This window comes from Phascolarctos cinereus, unplaced genomic scaffold (genome assembly GCF_003287225.1).
Source record: "Phascolarctos cinereus isolate Bilbo 61053 unplaced genomic scaffold, phaCin_HiC Scaffold_9;HRSCAF=440, whole genome shotgun sequence".
Lineage (NCBI taxonomy): Eukaryota > Metazoa > Chordata > Mammalia > Diprotodontia > Phascolarctidae > Phascolarctos > Phascolarctos cinereus.
In genome coordinates, this window is record NW_027556402.1 from 116,311,334 (window position 1) to 116,328,150 (window position 16,817).

The 16,817-nt window shown below is 39.1% G+C and overlaps 1 protein-coding gene across 2 annotated transcripts in view; it reads left to right on the top strand.

Moving 5' to 3' along the window:
- The window catches only part of RNF150 (ring finger protein 150), a 346,382-nt gene that overhangs the window by 201,822 nt on the left and 127,743 nt on the right, over positions 1-16,817 (top strand). Inside the window, exon 2 of one of the 2 annotated variants that reach the window (XM_020989851.2) lies at positions 336-368. The exons of the other annotated variant lie outside the window; for it this stretch is intronic. Within the exon in view, the coding sequence (XP_020845510.1) occupies positions 336-368 (33 nt within the window). The remainder of the gene's footprint in view (positions 1-335; positions 369-16,817) is intronic. 2 annotated transcript variants of the gene reach the window in all.

Consider the following 16,817-nt stretch of genomic DNA (forward strand, 5'->3'; position numbering starts at 1 on the left):
TATATAAATGCTAGCTATCATTATTATTATTATTATTATTATTATTATTATTATCATCATTAACAATCATTATATTCTCAGGGGAAAACTATTTGATGCCAATGTTCTCCTTTTTTCTTCTCTTTTTTAAAAGGCTCGTTTTATTCTAAACTTAATAGCCACCAATAGAATATTCAAATAAACAAAATGAAATTATTTTTTATGTGAAACTGTAAACCACATTTGCAATTGGTTAAAAAGACATGTATTTTAACTTTGAAGATGATAACAAAAACGTCCTGTTTGCTCTCTTGTCCCTTTCTGATCTCTTTTTCTTCTATGTATTTTTTTTTCAGATTTTGTTGCTGTTACTTTTTTACATGATTGCAGTAAGTCTCAATGTTGATGTTCCAATTCTATTTCTTCACTCTGCATCACTTCATAGACCTCGCCCCATATTTTCATTCTTCATAATTTTCATTTCTTATGGTGCAATTATATTTTGAAGCACAAATTGTTTCTGAATTTTGAAGCACAAATTGTACGAATCAGACCACTATCACTATTTTAGCACAGCAAAGTCTTCTGTTCCTTTTTAGGCAGCATGGTATGATAGATAGAAGGAGCTCTGGCTCTGCAGTTGGAGAGCCTGGGTTCAAATCCCACCTCTGACGCTTACCACCTGCTTGACATTTGAGTGATTCACTTTTCTTCCCTAGGCCTCATTACTAAATTGAGGGGGTTGGATCTGACAGCCTCTAAGATCTCTTTCACCTCTAGATCCATGATCCTGTGATATAGTCTTAGGAGTCAGATCACTGGGTCAAAGAGCCTGACAGTTGAATAGTTTGTTTTTATTGTATATGGTTACATTGCTTTCCAAAAAGATTGCACCAATTCATAGCTCCACCTGCAACATAATAGTGTGCCTGCTTCTCCACAGCCCTGCCAACATTGAATGTCATTATTATCAATATTCACCAATTTAATGGATATAGAGTGGTACCTTAGAGTTGTTTTGGTATCTTTTATCGCTAGAGGGTTTGAACAATGTTTTATGTAGTTGTTAATCATTTGTGTTTCTTTTGAGAACAACCTTTGAGCATTTATCTATGAAGGAATAGATTTTCTTCCAAAAATTTGTGTCAATTTTTTTATGGACTTTGGATGTCAGATTTTTTACTGGAAATATTGATGGCAAAGATTCCCACCCTCCCCCAATCCTTTTTTCCCCTTTTTTATAGAATGGAATGCCAGTATTCCTCTATGTTTAAAATGTCTATTCCTTATTATTTAAAATAATCTGTTCTTTCTATAGCAATACTTCTATTGGCAAAGATTATATATATTAGAGTAGGGGCTCAACCTAGTGTGATGGAATGAGCACAGAAGAGGGGACGTAGGAACACCACGTTCTATCCCTAGTTCTGCCATTAATCAGTTATATGAAGAAACACAAGTGACTTTCCATTTCTGGGTCCCAATTCCCTCATCTGTAAAATGAGAACATTGGACTAGATGAGATCCATGGTCTATTCCAACTCTATTTCTCTGATTCATTAGCTTTAAAACTTGTGATCAGTCAATACCAGGCAATAAAAAAACAAAAAGTAATATGAACAGTGATGTATATGTGCTTGAAAATGCTTTCTTTCATTAGCATGCCCATCCTGACATTTACGTGATCACATAATCTCAGAAGCCTGAAGGACCTCAGAGGCCATGTAGTCTAACCCAAACCTGAGCAAGTGTATCCTTGACAGCACACCCAACATGGAGTCATCTATTCTTTGCTTGAAGACCACTAGCAAAGGGGAACCTCTCTCACTCCTGAAGCAGTCTGTTCTACCTTGGTATAGCTCCTAACTGGGAGGGAGTTTTTCTTTTCCTTTTATAGGACAGAAATCTATCTCTCAACCACTTCTGCCATTTAGCCCATTCTGCCATGCAGGACCAAATAGAACAGAGTCTAGCCCCTCTTCCGCAGAACAAGTGATTATGTCTACCTTAAGCCTTATCTTCTCTAGGCTAAAGAGCCCTAACTCCTTCATCAGTCCCAGCTCTGAGACTTACTAACTCTGTGACCTTGGGCAAGTCACTTAACCTCTATGGAAGTTTCCTCATCTATAAAATGAAAGGGTTGGACTAGATGGCCTCTAAATTGCCTTCTAGCTCTAAAGTTATTTTCCTGTTATTCTAGATGGCTTCTAAGGTCCCTTCAAGGTCTATCTAAACCTGTGATAGTAAGCACTTAATAAATTCTTGTTGATTGATTATTCGCTACTCTGTTATCTTTCCCTTTAGAGGCTCTCCAGACTATTCATATCCTTTTTTAAAATGGTGCACTAGTGCCGAGTGTTGTTTTTGCTGTCAGACACCATCGCTGTATGGTTGGTTTTGCTTAACTGTTGTACTCTGTAACAAGAGAAGATTTCATGGGGGTGGAAAGTTAATGAGGGATTATATCTAGAAATAATAATGATACAAAAATAAAAAATGCCAATCAAACTTAAGTAAAATTAAACAATAAACAAAAAATTTTAATTTGAAAAGTGGTACCCAGAACTGAATATTCTAATCCCTATGTGGTCTGACCTAGGCAGAGTACAGCAGAACTTTGGCCTCTCCAGTCCTGGATGCAAGGTCTCTTTCAAGACTGTTAATAGTCTGGTTGGGGGAGATACTATGCATTTTTGTACATTCAGTAACATAAATATCATTATAAATATTATGCCCAACTTTGGAATATAATTCACTACATAGACTTGTTTGAGACTGATTTACCTACCTAATTAAGTTTTTCTTGGTCTAATATTAAAATCAGTTTGCATTATCTAGGTAAATATCCGCTAATTTCAGGAGAAGAGAGATGGAGGTGGGGGAAGCATATTTCCTTCCTGCTCTCTATTGTTAATTGATGTTAGTCTGCTGTTAAAGCATTCCCTGCTGTTAATCCAAAAGTCGGTGAACCCATCAGGAAGAATTTGTATAAAGCAAGAAAACACCAACAGTATAGAATAAGATGTGAAGGTTAAAATTTTGATTGTCATTTACTAACCAAGCTCATAAGGATCTTGGTTATTATGAGCTGAATTTCTTGAGCGCCATAAACCTGGATCGAGTAGAGAATCCAGGAGGACTCTGGAGGAGGATTTTCTACACTGTGGGTGGGTTTAGGATAGTAGGTCGGTACCATTTCCCCAGATAGAAAAAGAAGATTTAGGTTAACTGTTTCATAAAGAGTTTAACATTTCTTTATGTTGCAGACAATTTTTTTGGCATTTAACTTGCTTCTTTTGAACTTATTAGGGAAGGATCTCCTTGTTAAGCACTTTTTGACCCTCCAAACTTTGATCTGGGTCTCTTATTTCCTACTTGCAAATACAAATTGAACTAATGGTCATTAACTACCTTGTAAGGAAAAAAAAACCTAGATATTTAAAAGGGTAAGTCATTAAAAACCCAGGATGTCCCTGCTGTTAGCACTGTGGGTCAGGCACATCACAGTCAGACATCCTCTCTTTCTCTCACACAGATGAGCAGTTCTTCCTCAAAACAAAAGAAAATTAAGTACACACAGAAAATGAGAAATGATATGTAAAGCCCTTTGGAAACCTTGGAGTATTATATAGATGTTAGTTAATTGTTATTACAAAGTGAGGATTCATAGGATCCAGTCTTACTTTAGAATCCAAAGTGGTCTGTATTTCAGCCTATTTCTGGGATTTAAACCATATAAAATGTATCATTCATTTGATAGCTTCAGCTCTCCCCTAGATAATTTTTCTCCTTGGAATGACCAGTTAGGCTCAGAGGATTCTTATGTCATTAAGTTATTCATTAGATCTTTAACTTCCATGTTCATAACACCTACCAGGGCAGCTGGTGGTGCAGTAGATATATTCTAGAGTCAGGAAAACGTGAGTTCAAATCCATTCTTCAGTACTTACAAACTGTGTGACTCTGGGCAAGTCACCTAACCTCTGTTTGTCTCAGTTTCCTCAACTGTAAAAAGGGTATAATAATAGAACCTACTTTTTAGGGCTGTTGTAAGGATGCAATGAGATAATATTTGTAAAAGTGCTTGGCACATAATAGGTGCTATATAAATGCTTATTCTTTTCCCTTCTCCCCTCTCTCTTCCACACTCCTTCTATAGTGACTGTACTAAATAGTAGCCTACTCATCAAAAAGTCTGAATGTTCCTTTCCAGAGCTATAAATAGATAAGAGCAACCAGGGCTTTGTACCAGAGCACTGAAATTCATGTAATCCTTTTATCTTCTGAACTCTTTGTCAAGTAAACACAACTGAACCCAGCACCTGATCAGATTGAATACATAGTTAAATTGAGAAGCTTCTCAAAGGCAGATGTGTCTTCCTTCAGAACATAGCACCCTGAGCTCCTGGCTCAAACTCACCCTGCCTTCCTCTCCCATTAAAGTCCTACCAGCGATGACCATTAAGGCTAGTGTCCAAGAATTTTCCCCCCAGTGAAGCCATGTCTTAAGGGCCAAGGTCTCTCCCTAAGATTTCTCTCTCTACTTTACCAGTTTAATTGGGCTTAACGAGGTGATTTGGGAATGCCCAACACAACAACTTGTACCACTTTCCCCAGGCACAGATGTCACTTATGAAGGGTCTACCCTTGTGTAGATTGGTGCAGATTCTATTCCCACCCTCAAACTGGTGCCTGCACAGAACAAAATCAAGTAGAAATTACTATGTGATAATAGTTACGTGATAATAATCATTAACAATTCTTTAAAAGATGACAGAACACTTTTACACCTATTATTCAATCATTTGCCAATCCTGTGAAGTAGATGGTAGAAGTCACAAAGCTAGTATGTCTCAGAGCCAGAACTTGAACTCAGGTCTTATTACTCAGTATGATACTCTTTTTACTCCACTATGCTGTATAATTAGATCATTTGGAAACTGTCTGATTCATCTTTAGTTTATGTAGTCAGATTGAATGATTGAGATCCCAAAATATCTCTTTGGCCCAAGTTGTCTAATCTGGCTATGCATGTTTGTGAAATTAAGCAGATCAATTCCTCCAAATCCATAGAACCTTGGTATTGTAAAGGACATAGGAGATAATCTGGTCCAACCCGTACCAATCCACTTTATCCTGCTTGAACTCCCAACTCACTAATAATGTATTGGGGAATGAGTTTCACACTAAGTAGACTCTGCTTTATTTGGATAGGTAACACTGTAACAACAACAACAATAACTAACATTTATGTAGCACATACTATATGCAAGGCACTTGTCCTAATTGGTTTACAATTATTATCTATTTGCTCTTCACAGTAACCCTACAAAGTAAATACGACTATTATCTCCATTTTACAGATAAGGAAACTGAGGCGCACAAAGTCTAAGTGATTTGTCCAGGGTCATACAGCTAAAGAGTGTCTCTGAGGGCATATTTGAACTCAGGTCTTCCTGCTTCCAGATCCAGTGCTCTGTCCACTATGCCGCTATTGTTACATAGAGGACAGATCACAAAGAAAGGAAACATTCCCCATATCCTGGGACCTGCCCTATATATCCTAACAGCCCCTAGATTACAGGTGTAATTGCCGCTGTAAGAGGTCCCTGGCAGATTTTAGCTTGGGCCTGTCCGTTCGCCCTGTTGCTTACGTTGCCAAGGGAATTGTCTGCATGCTGATATATCAACAACACAATAATCTCTTAGTCTCCCAGAAGAGATGCACAAGCTAATGCTTGGGATCATTTTTCCATGACATGTGAGAACCTATCGGGAGCTTTTGGCTTAGCATATATATACAAGGAGCACCCAACTTAACAATTATACCTGTGAACTATATTCTAACTTTCTCCTGTGAGCAAGAGATTACCTAACATGGAATTTGTGTGTTCATTGGACTTATTTGCCGGTGTACATATTGTATCCCTTCAGGAGAGTAAAAGCTTCCTGAGGGCAAGAGCTGTCTTATTTTTCTCTTTGTATACACAGTGCCTTGCAAACAGTAGGTGCAAAAATAGGAGACTTATTAAATTGAATAGAATCAATCAATCAACAAGCATTAATTAAGTACTTACTATGTGCCAGATAGGTACTGGGAAAACAAAGACAAAAATAAGACAGCTCTTACCTTCAAGGAGCTTATATTCTATCAGGAGAAGCAACATGTTTATATGGAATTGTATACAAAGTAAATACAAAGTATATAGCAGCTGTGGGATCAGGAAAAGTTTAGTGTAAAAGGTGATTCTTAAGCTAAGTTTTGGAGGAAACAAAGTACCCTAAGAGTCAAGGGTGAGGAAGGAGTATATTTGGTGACTGGAAGAGAGTAGGATCATAGCTTTAGAGATGGAAAGGATCTTAGAAGCTATCTAGCTCAAGCCACCAACCTACTTATTTTTACAAATGAGGAAACTGAGGCACAGAGAGTTTAATGACTTCCCAGAGTCACAGATACAGGTTGAGCCAAGTGCTCTTAATCTATATGCTCTTAACCATGCTGGTTTATTATGTGTGAGGAACAGCAAGAAGGTGGTTTAGCTGGATTGTAAAGTACAAGAAAGGGATCAGTGCGTAATGATACCTAACAGCTATCTTGGGGCCAGATTGTGAAGGCTTTAAATACCAAACACAGAATTTTAAATTTTGTGCTAGGGATAATGGGGAGCTATTTTAGTTAATTGAGAAGGGAAGGGATGTGGTCAGACCCATGCTTAAGGAAAATCACTTTGGCAGCTCTGGGGAGGTTAGATTGGAGAAAGGACAGAATTGAGGCAGAGACCAATTAGGAGACAATTAGAATTGTTCAGGCAAGAAGTGATGAAGGCTTGAACTCAGTAATGGCTGTTAGTACAGAGAAGATACATAGGTGAGAGAGGTGTTGTAGAGAGAGAAATTACAAGATTTGGTGACTGATTGGATGTGTAGGATGATAGACAGTGAGGAATGGAAGATAATGCCAAGGTTGTGAATTAGGATGACTGGAAGGAGAGTGCTGCCCTTGAGAGAAATTTCAAAGTTTGAATAGGTCACGGATTAGAGTGATGGTGGATGGGAGGGATTGTTGGTTGGGAAGAAAATAATGAGTTCTGCTTTAGATATGTGGAGTTTGACATTTCTGTGGGACATGTAGTTCTAAATGTCTAATATGCCATTGGTGATGTACAGCTGAAGTTTAGGGGAGCAATTAGAGCTGGGAATGTGGATTTGGAAGTCATGAACCATAGTGTTGATAATTAAATATATGTGAACTGATGAGGTCACCATGTGAAATCGAGTGTAGAGAGACAACAGAAGAGGGTCTAGGACAGAACTTTAGGGTGTGTCTGCAATGGATGTGTCTACAACATGGATGATAATCCAGTAAAGGAGACTGAGAAAGTGTAGTCTCACAGACAGGAGAACTAGGAAAAAGCAATGACGTGAAAAACCAGAGAAAAAAGAATATTAAGGAGGAAAGAGAGTAGTCAGCAATATCAAATGCTGAAGAGAAATCAGGAAGGAAAAAAACATGAGAAAAGACCATCTGATCTTGCATTTCAGAGATCATTATAAATCTGGGGGGAACGATTTTCAGCTAAATTTTAAAAAGTTATGTATTAGAGGCAAGATTTTAACCCATGACTTTCTGGTTCAAAACCCAGTTCTCTCTTCTGGACGCCAGTGTGGCCTCAGCTGCAAACCTTAAAGTATTATTTGTTAGCTAATGTCAATGTAGAGTTATCTCTTTCAAAAAAAATACTCAAAACTATAGGATGCACATTCCCATATGAAAGCAAATCCCCCAAATTGTTTTTTCCTGAATTCTGATAAGCAGTGTTATGCCATGCCTCTTTTTACCATTTGCACTAACATTAATAAAATGGATTAAATAAAATGTGTTCTTATAAAGAGAAAAGTAGCTACCCTATTATTGCCACTTAAGGTTTTCATTAACTTTGGACATCATGTCTTTTTGAGAAAACTAAAACCATGCCAAATAGGAATTGAAAGGAACTTTAGCGCTGATATAATTCTAAGGTCATAGAATTAGAGCTAGGAGGGACCTTTGCAAGGACGGCTTCCCTAGACCTCAGTCTCCTCATCTGTAAAATGTAAGAGTCGAAATAGATCACCACTGAGGTCCCTTCGAGTTCCAATTGTTTAAAGATCTAAAACTACGAATTCAGAGTCGGAAAGGTAGGGCTTCAATCTCAGTTCTAACTTAGTAGCTCTCTAAGCATATTCTTACCAACATGGTGCAGTGAAAGGAATACTGCTTCTGGAGTCGGGAGACCTGGGTTCAAATCTTGCTTATGATGCATATAACCTGTGTGATCTTGGACAAATTGCTTAACCTCTCTGGGCCTCAGTTTCCTGTTCTGTAAAATGTGTACTATATGACCTCCTCCTAAGTCCCTTCCAGCAGATCTATCTAAATATGAGCTACTCTTCTACTTCAAGTATCTGTTTCTGGGATTTCAGCATTTGATCTGTTCTTCCATGGTAACCAATTATGTTCATGCTCTGAGTCTCAGAGAGTACCCTATTACAGAAGTGAAAGAGCAGAGAAAGAATACTTGAAAATGGAATAGTACCAGCGAACAGCTGGTTTCCAATTAGATGACGTATGACATAGTTCAGACTCCCAGCCATTTTCAGTGAAGACTTCCGAGATCAGCTTTGTAAATGAGCTTGCATTCATCCGGGCTCTGATTGGCTCCTATTGTACACTTTCTACTCTGCAGTGTCCATCATCACTCTTCAGACAGTTAGAAAGCTTGACTTTTCCTTTAGGCCCTGAAGTCACATCTCCAACAGGGATCATAGCACACATGTCTTTTCATTTGGTCCCCCCCCCCAAGTACAGATATTAATGGAATTTTGATGATGGGCTTATGCCTCATGGGGCTTTAGCCCCCTCTCTCAGAAAGGCTCACGAGTTTCAAAGGTGTGGCCAGCCAGGAAAGAAGTAGGACCAGAATAGTCTTTAATAAGCTTCTTTTTCCCTTTGATGTAAGCGTTCTCATTCAGCTTCTACAGGAGCCCCACGCCTTTGTTAGGCTTCACACCACAGATAGTGTGGCAGAAGCCTTGTGAATTAAGTGGAAGGGGCCCCCTTAGGTGGATGAGCCAGCACTGTGATGACTCAGGAATGCACTGGGGAGGAAGCAAACACTTTGATATATGGGAGGCAACATAATGTGGTTAATATGGGGGAGGGAGATACAGACAGAAGAGAGACAAACACAGAGAGAAAAGGAGTAAAAGAGAGAGACAGAAAGAGGAGAGAGAGACAGAGAGGAGAGAGAGAGAGACATAGAGACAGAGACAGAGGAGAGAGACGTAGAGACAGAGGAGACAGAGAGAGAGAGAAGGAAGGAAGGAAGGAAGGAAGGAAGGAAGGAAGGAAGGAAGGAAGGAAGGAAGGAAGGAAGAAAGGAAGAGAGAGAGAGAGAGAGAGAGAGAGAGAGAGAGAGAGAGAAAGAAAGAAAGAAAGAAAGAAAGAAAGAAAGAAAGAAAGAAAGAAAGAAAGAAAGAAAGAAAGAGAGAATGGGAATTTCCAGAGACTGGGAATTTTGAGCTGGATATTACTAGCTTGGTAAGTGACTTAAAATCTTACTAGTTTCCTCATCTAGAAAATGGGGATAATAACAATTTCCACAACCTAATTCATAGGATCAAATGAGTACATGCAAAAACACTGTGTGAAAGGCTATAGAAATACAAGTTATTAACTTGCAGAATTATTAAACTAAAAGTGTATCATTCAGGCCTGTATTTTTGTCTCTGACTGATCTTTCTATCAAGGTCAGTTTTCACAGCATCAGGTTTTAGATGCAGCCCACTACTATAGCCTGTTAAGATCTTTTTGGATTCAGACTGTGTAATCCACTGTGTTAACTCTCCTTCCCAGCTTTTTGTTATTCGCAAATTTGTTGAGCATGTCAATGTATTGGGGTAGTTAGGTTACACAGTGGGTAGAGGGCCTGGTTCTGGAGTCAGGAAGACTCATCTTCCTGAGTTCAAATCCAGTCTCAGACACTTAATAGCTGTGTGACTCTGGACAAGCCATTTAACCCTGTTTGACTCCATTTCCTCATCTATAAAATGAGCTGTGGAAGGAAATGGCAAACCACTCCAGTATCTTTGCCAAGAAAACCCCAAATGGGGTCATGAAGAGTTGGACATGACTGAATGACAACAACAAATGCCAATGTATGCCTTTCTCCAAGTCACTGATAAAAATGTTGAACAGACAGAGCCAATCATTAATCCCTGTGATATGGCACTGGAGACCTCTTCTCATGTTGACTTTGAACCATCAATCGCTTCTCTTCATTCCAACCATCCAACCAGTTCTCAAGCTATCACATTGTATTATCATCTCATCCAGATTTCCCCCATCTTCTCCGCAGTAATAGGATGAGATAATTTATCAGAAGCTTTGCTAAAATCTAGGTGAACTCTAGCTGCCACATCCCTTCATGTACCAACTTAGCAATTGTCAGAAAAAGAAAATTAGGTTGGTCTGCTATGACCTATTCTTGATGAAGCCTTGTGGGGTCTTTGCAATCATTGCTTCTCCTTCTAGGTGTTCATGTTGCATGTATGATCTGTTCTAGAATTCTCTCAGGAATCAGAAGTCAGGCTCAACTTACCAATCCTTTGCAGGCTCTGTTCTCTCCCCTTTTCTTTTAAACTCAGGACAACATTGCCCTTTTTCAGTCATAGAATTAAAAGTGATTGAGAACTTAGAGATCACTTAGTACAGCCCCTTCGTTTTTACATGTGAGGAGACCAAGGCCCAGGTGACTTGACCAAGGTTTCACAGGCAACAAATGCCAGATGCAAGATTTGAACGCAGATCCTTGGACTGCAGAACCAGTGCTCTTTCCATAATATCCTACTTGTGGTACCTCTCCTGTTCCCGACAGATATTTCACAGAGATTTTGCTGGATCAGCAATCACAACAACCAATTCTTTTAGTACCTAAGGATGTTATTCATCTGAATCAGATAACTTCAATTCATCAAGGGCAGCTACATGCAGTCTTACTATCTCCTTTCTTATCTTGACTGTTAATTTCCCAGTGGCCATTTTTGTTCTGTTATTTCCAGTGTAAAGGTCCGTTTCTTGGCATAAAATACAGAAGCAAAAAAAAAATGCAAACAAAAAAAACCCCAAACAAACATTAATTAAACAGCTTTGCTTTCTCTTTGTCTTTCATTATCATCTTCCTATCAACTCCCAAGTAAGGTCTCATCCCTTCTTTGATCCTGCCTTTTCTCCCTGCAAACTTTGAAAAGCTATTTTTGTGGTTCTTAGCTTGCCTTGCCAGGCTCAGTTTATTCCTAGCTTCAGCACCACTGACATAACCTTTGTAGTGCCCCACTTAGGTTTATATCTTCAGAATTTCCTTCTTGAGCTTCTCCTATCCCTCTTAGCATGACTTTACATGACTGTATGATTATACAACTTTAGTCTAGGGAACACGTTTTTCTTTCCTTTGGACCTTTTGAAATACACTTTCCCCAGATCCAGAGTGTATATAAGACTACACTTTCTTTCCCCTTCTTTTCTCCCACAAACTCTAAGAGGGAATGGACATTCTCTCACCCATCCACCAGCTAGGTTTCCCATCATTTCTACCCTGAAAGCCAGTTCTTTCCTGTTACAGAGAAGCAAAAATACCAGGTAGGATCTTCCCATTTTGAGAGATGAAATTGTACCTAAGGCAAATCAAGAAGAAGGTATTGTGGTACAGTAGAAAAAGCATGACTTTGGAGTCAAAGGACTTGAGTTCAGATCCAGGTTTTGCCATTTACTACCTGTGTGATCCAGTAACTTGGGCCAAGTAATTTAACCTTCCTTGGCCTCTGTTTTCTCATCTTTAAAATGAGGCAGGTGGAATAAATGGCCCCTCCATTGACCTTCACTCAAAAAACTCTCCTTCACACTTTCTTCCTCTGGTTCCTGGATATCCTCACATGAGTATGCTATAGATATAGATATGTGTATATGTGTATATATGTATATGCGTGTGTGTATGTGTGTGTGTATATATATATATATATATATATATAGTGTATATCTCTATATATGTATGTGTATAATACATGTACCCATACATACATATATCACATGATGAATCTATGATTTTATCAAGACATGAATTTTCTCTACCTCTGCCAGCTAAGACCCATTAATGACTCAGTAGAATCACAGATTTAGATCTGTAAGGGAATGTTAAGTGTCCTGAAATCCAGCCTCCTTGCTTTACAAATAAGGAAGCTGTAGCCCAAGTAACTACTTGTTCAACGTCACACAGGTTGAAAGTGGTTGAGACAGGTAGGATTTGAACCCAAATCTTCCGATTCTAAATGCAGAATGCTCTCTCCACTACTGCCCTGAGTAAATAAAGTCCTGGGGAGCTTCCTGAAGTACATAAAGTTTATGTGATTCATCCAGGGTCATAAAGCCAGTGTCAGGAATAGTATTTGAACTCAGATCTTCTTGACTTCACATTGCTTAATACGCAATATATCACAATGCTGGCTTAAATGTGTTTGTTGGTCTGGACCTGTAAGTTTGCAAATATGTATGTCTATAAGTTTGTACACACATGGATATTTGTGTTTTCTTTTGTTGATTATTTAAAACCAACTCTTCAGTTGCATGCCAGATTGCTAATGTAACATTCAGTTGACCAGCCTGCTGGAAATGTCAGTCTGTATGAGGACTGCTCCTTCCCTGGGGATCATGGTGGGTGGGTGTGTGTATCTATCTGTCTGTGTCACTGAGTCTGTTTGTGTGTGTGCATATGTGTGTGTCTCTGTCTCTGTTTTTCTTTCCTTTCTCCCTCCTTATCACTCCCTCCTCTCTCTCTTTTCTCTCTTTCTTTCCCTCCCTTTCTCTCCCTTTCTATCTCCCTCTCCTTTGCCTTCTCTTCCTATCTCTCTCCCACCTCATTGATATCCCCAAGTTGAGCCTAAGAAGAAGAGAGAGAAAGTATAGGGGAAATGGTTGGTTCCATACCCAACTGAAGCAGGTAGTAGAAGGAGGGAATTGGAAACCTTCTCTCCTGCCTTGGTTCACTCTAGAGCTCGTTTTAAGAAAAATAATTAGTAGGCATCACTATCAGCTAGAAAGCATTAACAGTACCCCTGGACTCTGTATCATTATCACCTATCCCCAGTCCTAAGAGCCCCTTATCCTATTGCATCTATTGGCTTGACTGTCTATACCTACCCTAGTCACCTTGGAATGAGTAATATATGAAAATAAGAGTTATTAAGCACCTACTATGTGTCAAACACTGTGCTAAGTGCTAGGATTACAAACGGGGGGAGGAGGAAGAGTTCAGCTGAAGGTTAGATAGAAAGGCCCTAGAGGTCCTAACAGCATTGGCAAAGCCCAGCAATCCTTTGGGTATATCAGCAGGTCAGATAATAATGCCCGGAGGCCTGGAAAACATAGTGACCACACAGATGGTCAGTTTCAGAAGACATCAGGATACAGTGGTAGGACAGTTGGTAAGGCCTAATAGTTTTCCAAAGCCTTAGCCACAGACCTAGACCCAGGCAGTAGAGTGGTATGCAAGGAACAATGGATATCCAATCAGAAGACCTGGGTTTGAATTCTGGCTCTGCTGTTTATCCCCCATGTCAATTTAGGTAAGTTATTTAACATTTCTGGTGTTCTGAGTGTCCTCCTCTGTCAAGTGAGACTCCATGGTCTCTAAGTTCCCTTTCATCTTTCAATGATCCAGCCTACTTCTGACCACATTACATTCTCTCCTTTGTTTCCTTACCCATATTCATTCACCCCACTATCTCTCTAACTTCTTAGGCACACATTATGCCAATATTCCTTCTTATCAGACCCACTCTCTTCATTCACCCCATCCTCTGCTTCTCTTCTCTTCTACCTTTGCCTTTTTTATGTTCAAAAGCTAAATCTTCCTGTTGAATGTTTCCATCTTGGTTCTTTTTATATGTTTTCTGCAGTGATTTAAATCACTGACTACAGCTGATCAGGTCATGCATTTTATTGTATCAATCTGTCTTTATGTCATATCTCTCTACTGGACTCAGGTCCAGGAAGGTTGGGGCACTGTCTTATCTAAACTTCATGTGCCCCCAGCACCTAGCACAGGGTTCTGCACAAACTAAGCGCTCAATAAATAAATGTTGGTTGAATGAATGAGTGGATGAATTAACTTAATCATGTCTAAAGTGAGTATAATCATTTATTATTTATTATCATATTATATTATTTACATAGTTTTGGAGGCTCAGAATCACAGTGAATGTATATTTTTGGTCACAATAACTCTGAAGGACATCTACTAAGATGTGGAGGAGTTCTCTTCAGAAGAGAAAGCATGAATCCTTGAAGCTGATTGATTTAATGAGGATTTTACATGGAAGGTAGATGAAATGCATGATGCATGATTCGTATACCTTCTGGAAGTTTGATTTGATAGATGGATTTTAGGCCTTTCAGGCCTCCCCAGCTAATTTTATCTTTGAGTCATGGTGGCAGTGGTTGAGCAGCATTCACTTTCTAATTAAACCTGAATACCTTTTGTTTTATGATGCCTAATGCTCTGTCATGACAGTTACTTAAAAATTCATGAAATCTTTTGCTTTAATCACTTGTAAAGAGAGAAAACAGAAAAAATACCAGTAATAAGCCAATGCTGAGGAAATGTCACATAGTAATGAAAGGGCTAGCTTAGGAGTCAGGAAAACCTGCCTCAAATCTTGCATCTGACATTTACTGGCTCTGTGACTCTGGGCAAATCATTGGCCCTTTCAGGGTCCCAGCAATTCTGTAAGGCTGTGGGGTACAGGCGAATTGTCTGTCTACCTTGCTCCAGAAGTAGTTTTCTCACAGAGAATTCTCTACATTAATAAAGTCATAGATCCCAGACCAAAAAACTGATGCTTCAGTATGACCAGCAAACCTCTCTATTCAGAAGCAATGCTGTGTTGTCTATGTGTATCTGAGTGTGTTTCTACACCCCAGTGTAAGGCATATGTGCCAATTTTCTTTAGAAAACTGCTTCTAAGATAATTCACAACCTCCCTGTAACAACATTTGTGGTGCATCCCCACAAACGGTGCAAAAGAGATCTGTCAAAAAAAAAAAAGACGTTTTCTTAAAATTTTTTTTCTCATGAACTCACCCTGACCTAATTGAGAGGCAGCATAACATGATGGGTAAAGGACCTGCCTTAGACTAAGCTAGGGAGACCTGGATTCCAGTGTTATCTCTGCAACATGCAAGATATGTGACCTGGGACAAATCATTTAACTTTCCACTGTTCCGGACAATTCTCTGATATTATAGTTACAGCGACAGATATGACATCACTGTATACGACATCGCTAGTCTGAACTACCCACTGACCCCCAAATCACACAGAAAAACAGAAACAGCCTACATACACAGAGTGCTTGGCACATAGGAGGGACTTCAGAATGCTTGCTGATTGGTTGATTGATGGGGATGTTAAGAGGTCATCTGGTCCAACCCCCAGATTATACAGATGAGAAAACTAAACCCTAAGGAAGTTAAGTGATTTATCCATAATTTTTTTCTGAACTTGTTTTGACTGAACATTCACATATATGAAAGTAAATATATCACCATCATCATTCTTATTATTATCATTACCGCCTCCATCATCATCACTATGTAGACTTATGTATGTACATTTTATCTCCCCCAGCAGACAAGAGCAGAGATTGTTTCTTTTTTTGTCTTTGTGTACTCAGTGACTAGCTCTATGCCCACACTGGGTGCTCAATTAATACCTGTTGATTCACTGTTATTATTATTATTACCACCACCATCATCATTTATCCACCATATAGACATATGTATGTTTTGTCTCCCCCAATGGACAAGAGCAGAGACTTTTCCTCTTTTTGCCATTGTGTGTCTGCTGCCTAGCATGTTGCCTGCACCTACTGGGTGTTCAATTAATGCTTGTTGATTCATTGTGTAATATTATTATTATTACATAACTATAGCCCATTTGTATGCTCTTCTTGTGGTTCTGCTTTTTTTCTCTTTGCATTATTTCCTGTAAGTAGGTAAGACTTCTTTAAAACAGCAAGTGTTCTGTTGCAATGAAATTAGGATATTAAATGATAGTGAGAGTAATTTAAGAAGAGCGATCTAAGAATCCAAACTCTACCTAAGTACCCCCAGGAGACCCAGGACAAAGTCCCTAATTCTGCAGCTCAGAAAAGATAAATGTAAGCAATTAACAAACAGATAAATCTCCCAGAGTAAAAGTAAAATAAAAATAGAATTGAATAGATGGGCCCCTTCCCCTAGGACTGCAGAGAGCAGAGGTACCACTTAGATGCTCCCATCAGGTGAAATTAGGCCGCTGTACGAAGGAGATCATGTTTCCCTCCAGACAAAGCTGGCCACATGGGCTTAATCCTTCAGGAAACCTCAGACCACATGCAACCATTGGACATTAGCAAAGAAGGAAATTCAAGGACTGGCAGCATCAGTTGTAAATTCTGTGAACATGAGATTTGAGTCACTGTCAATAGTAATTCCCAGAAAGAAGCAGCCAAGCCTAATCACTACGGAGCTGAATGTTGGGTTTGGGGGGTTGTTGTTGGTTTGGTTTGTTTTTTAAAAAATCGGTCTAGTACAAATGTTCCAGGAATTCTTCCTGTTTCATAGATCTGCATATAGCAGAGATTGTTGGTTCAAGAGCTGAGCTTTAAGGTATCTGCACAACTCAAGTGAAATGAAACCAAAACCAACAGGATTGACAATAGGGAAATTTTGTCTTAGAAACCTTCCTGGTAGGTAATCCAGATCA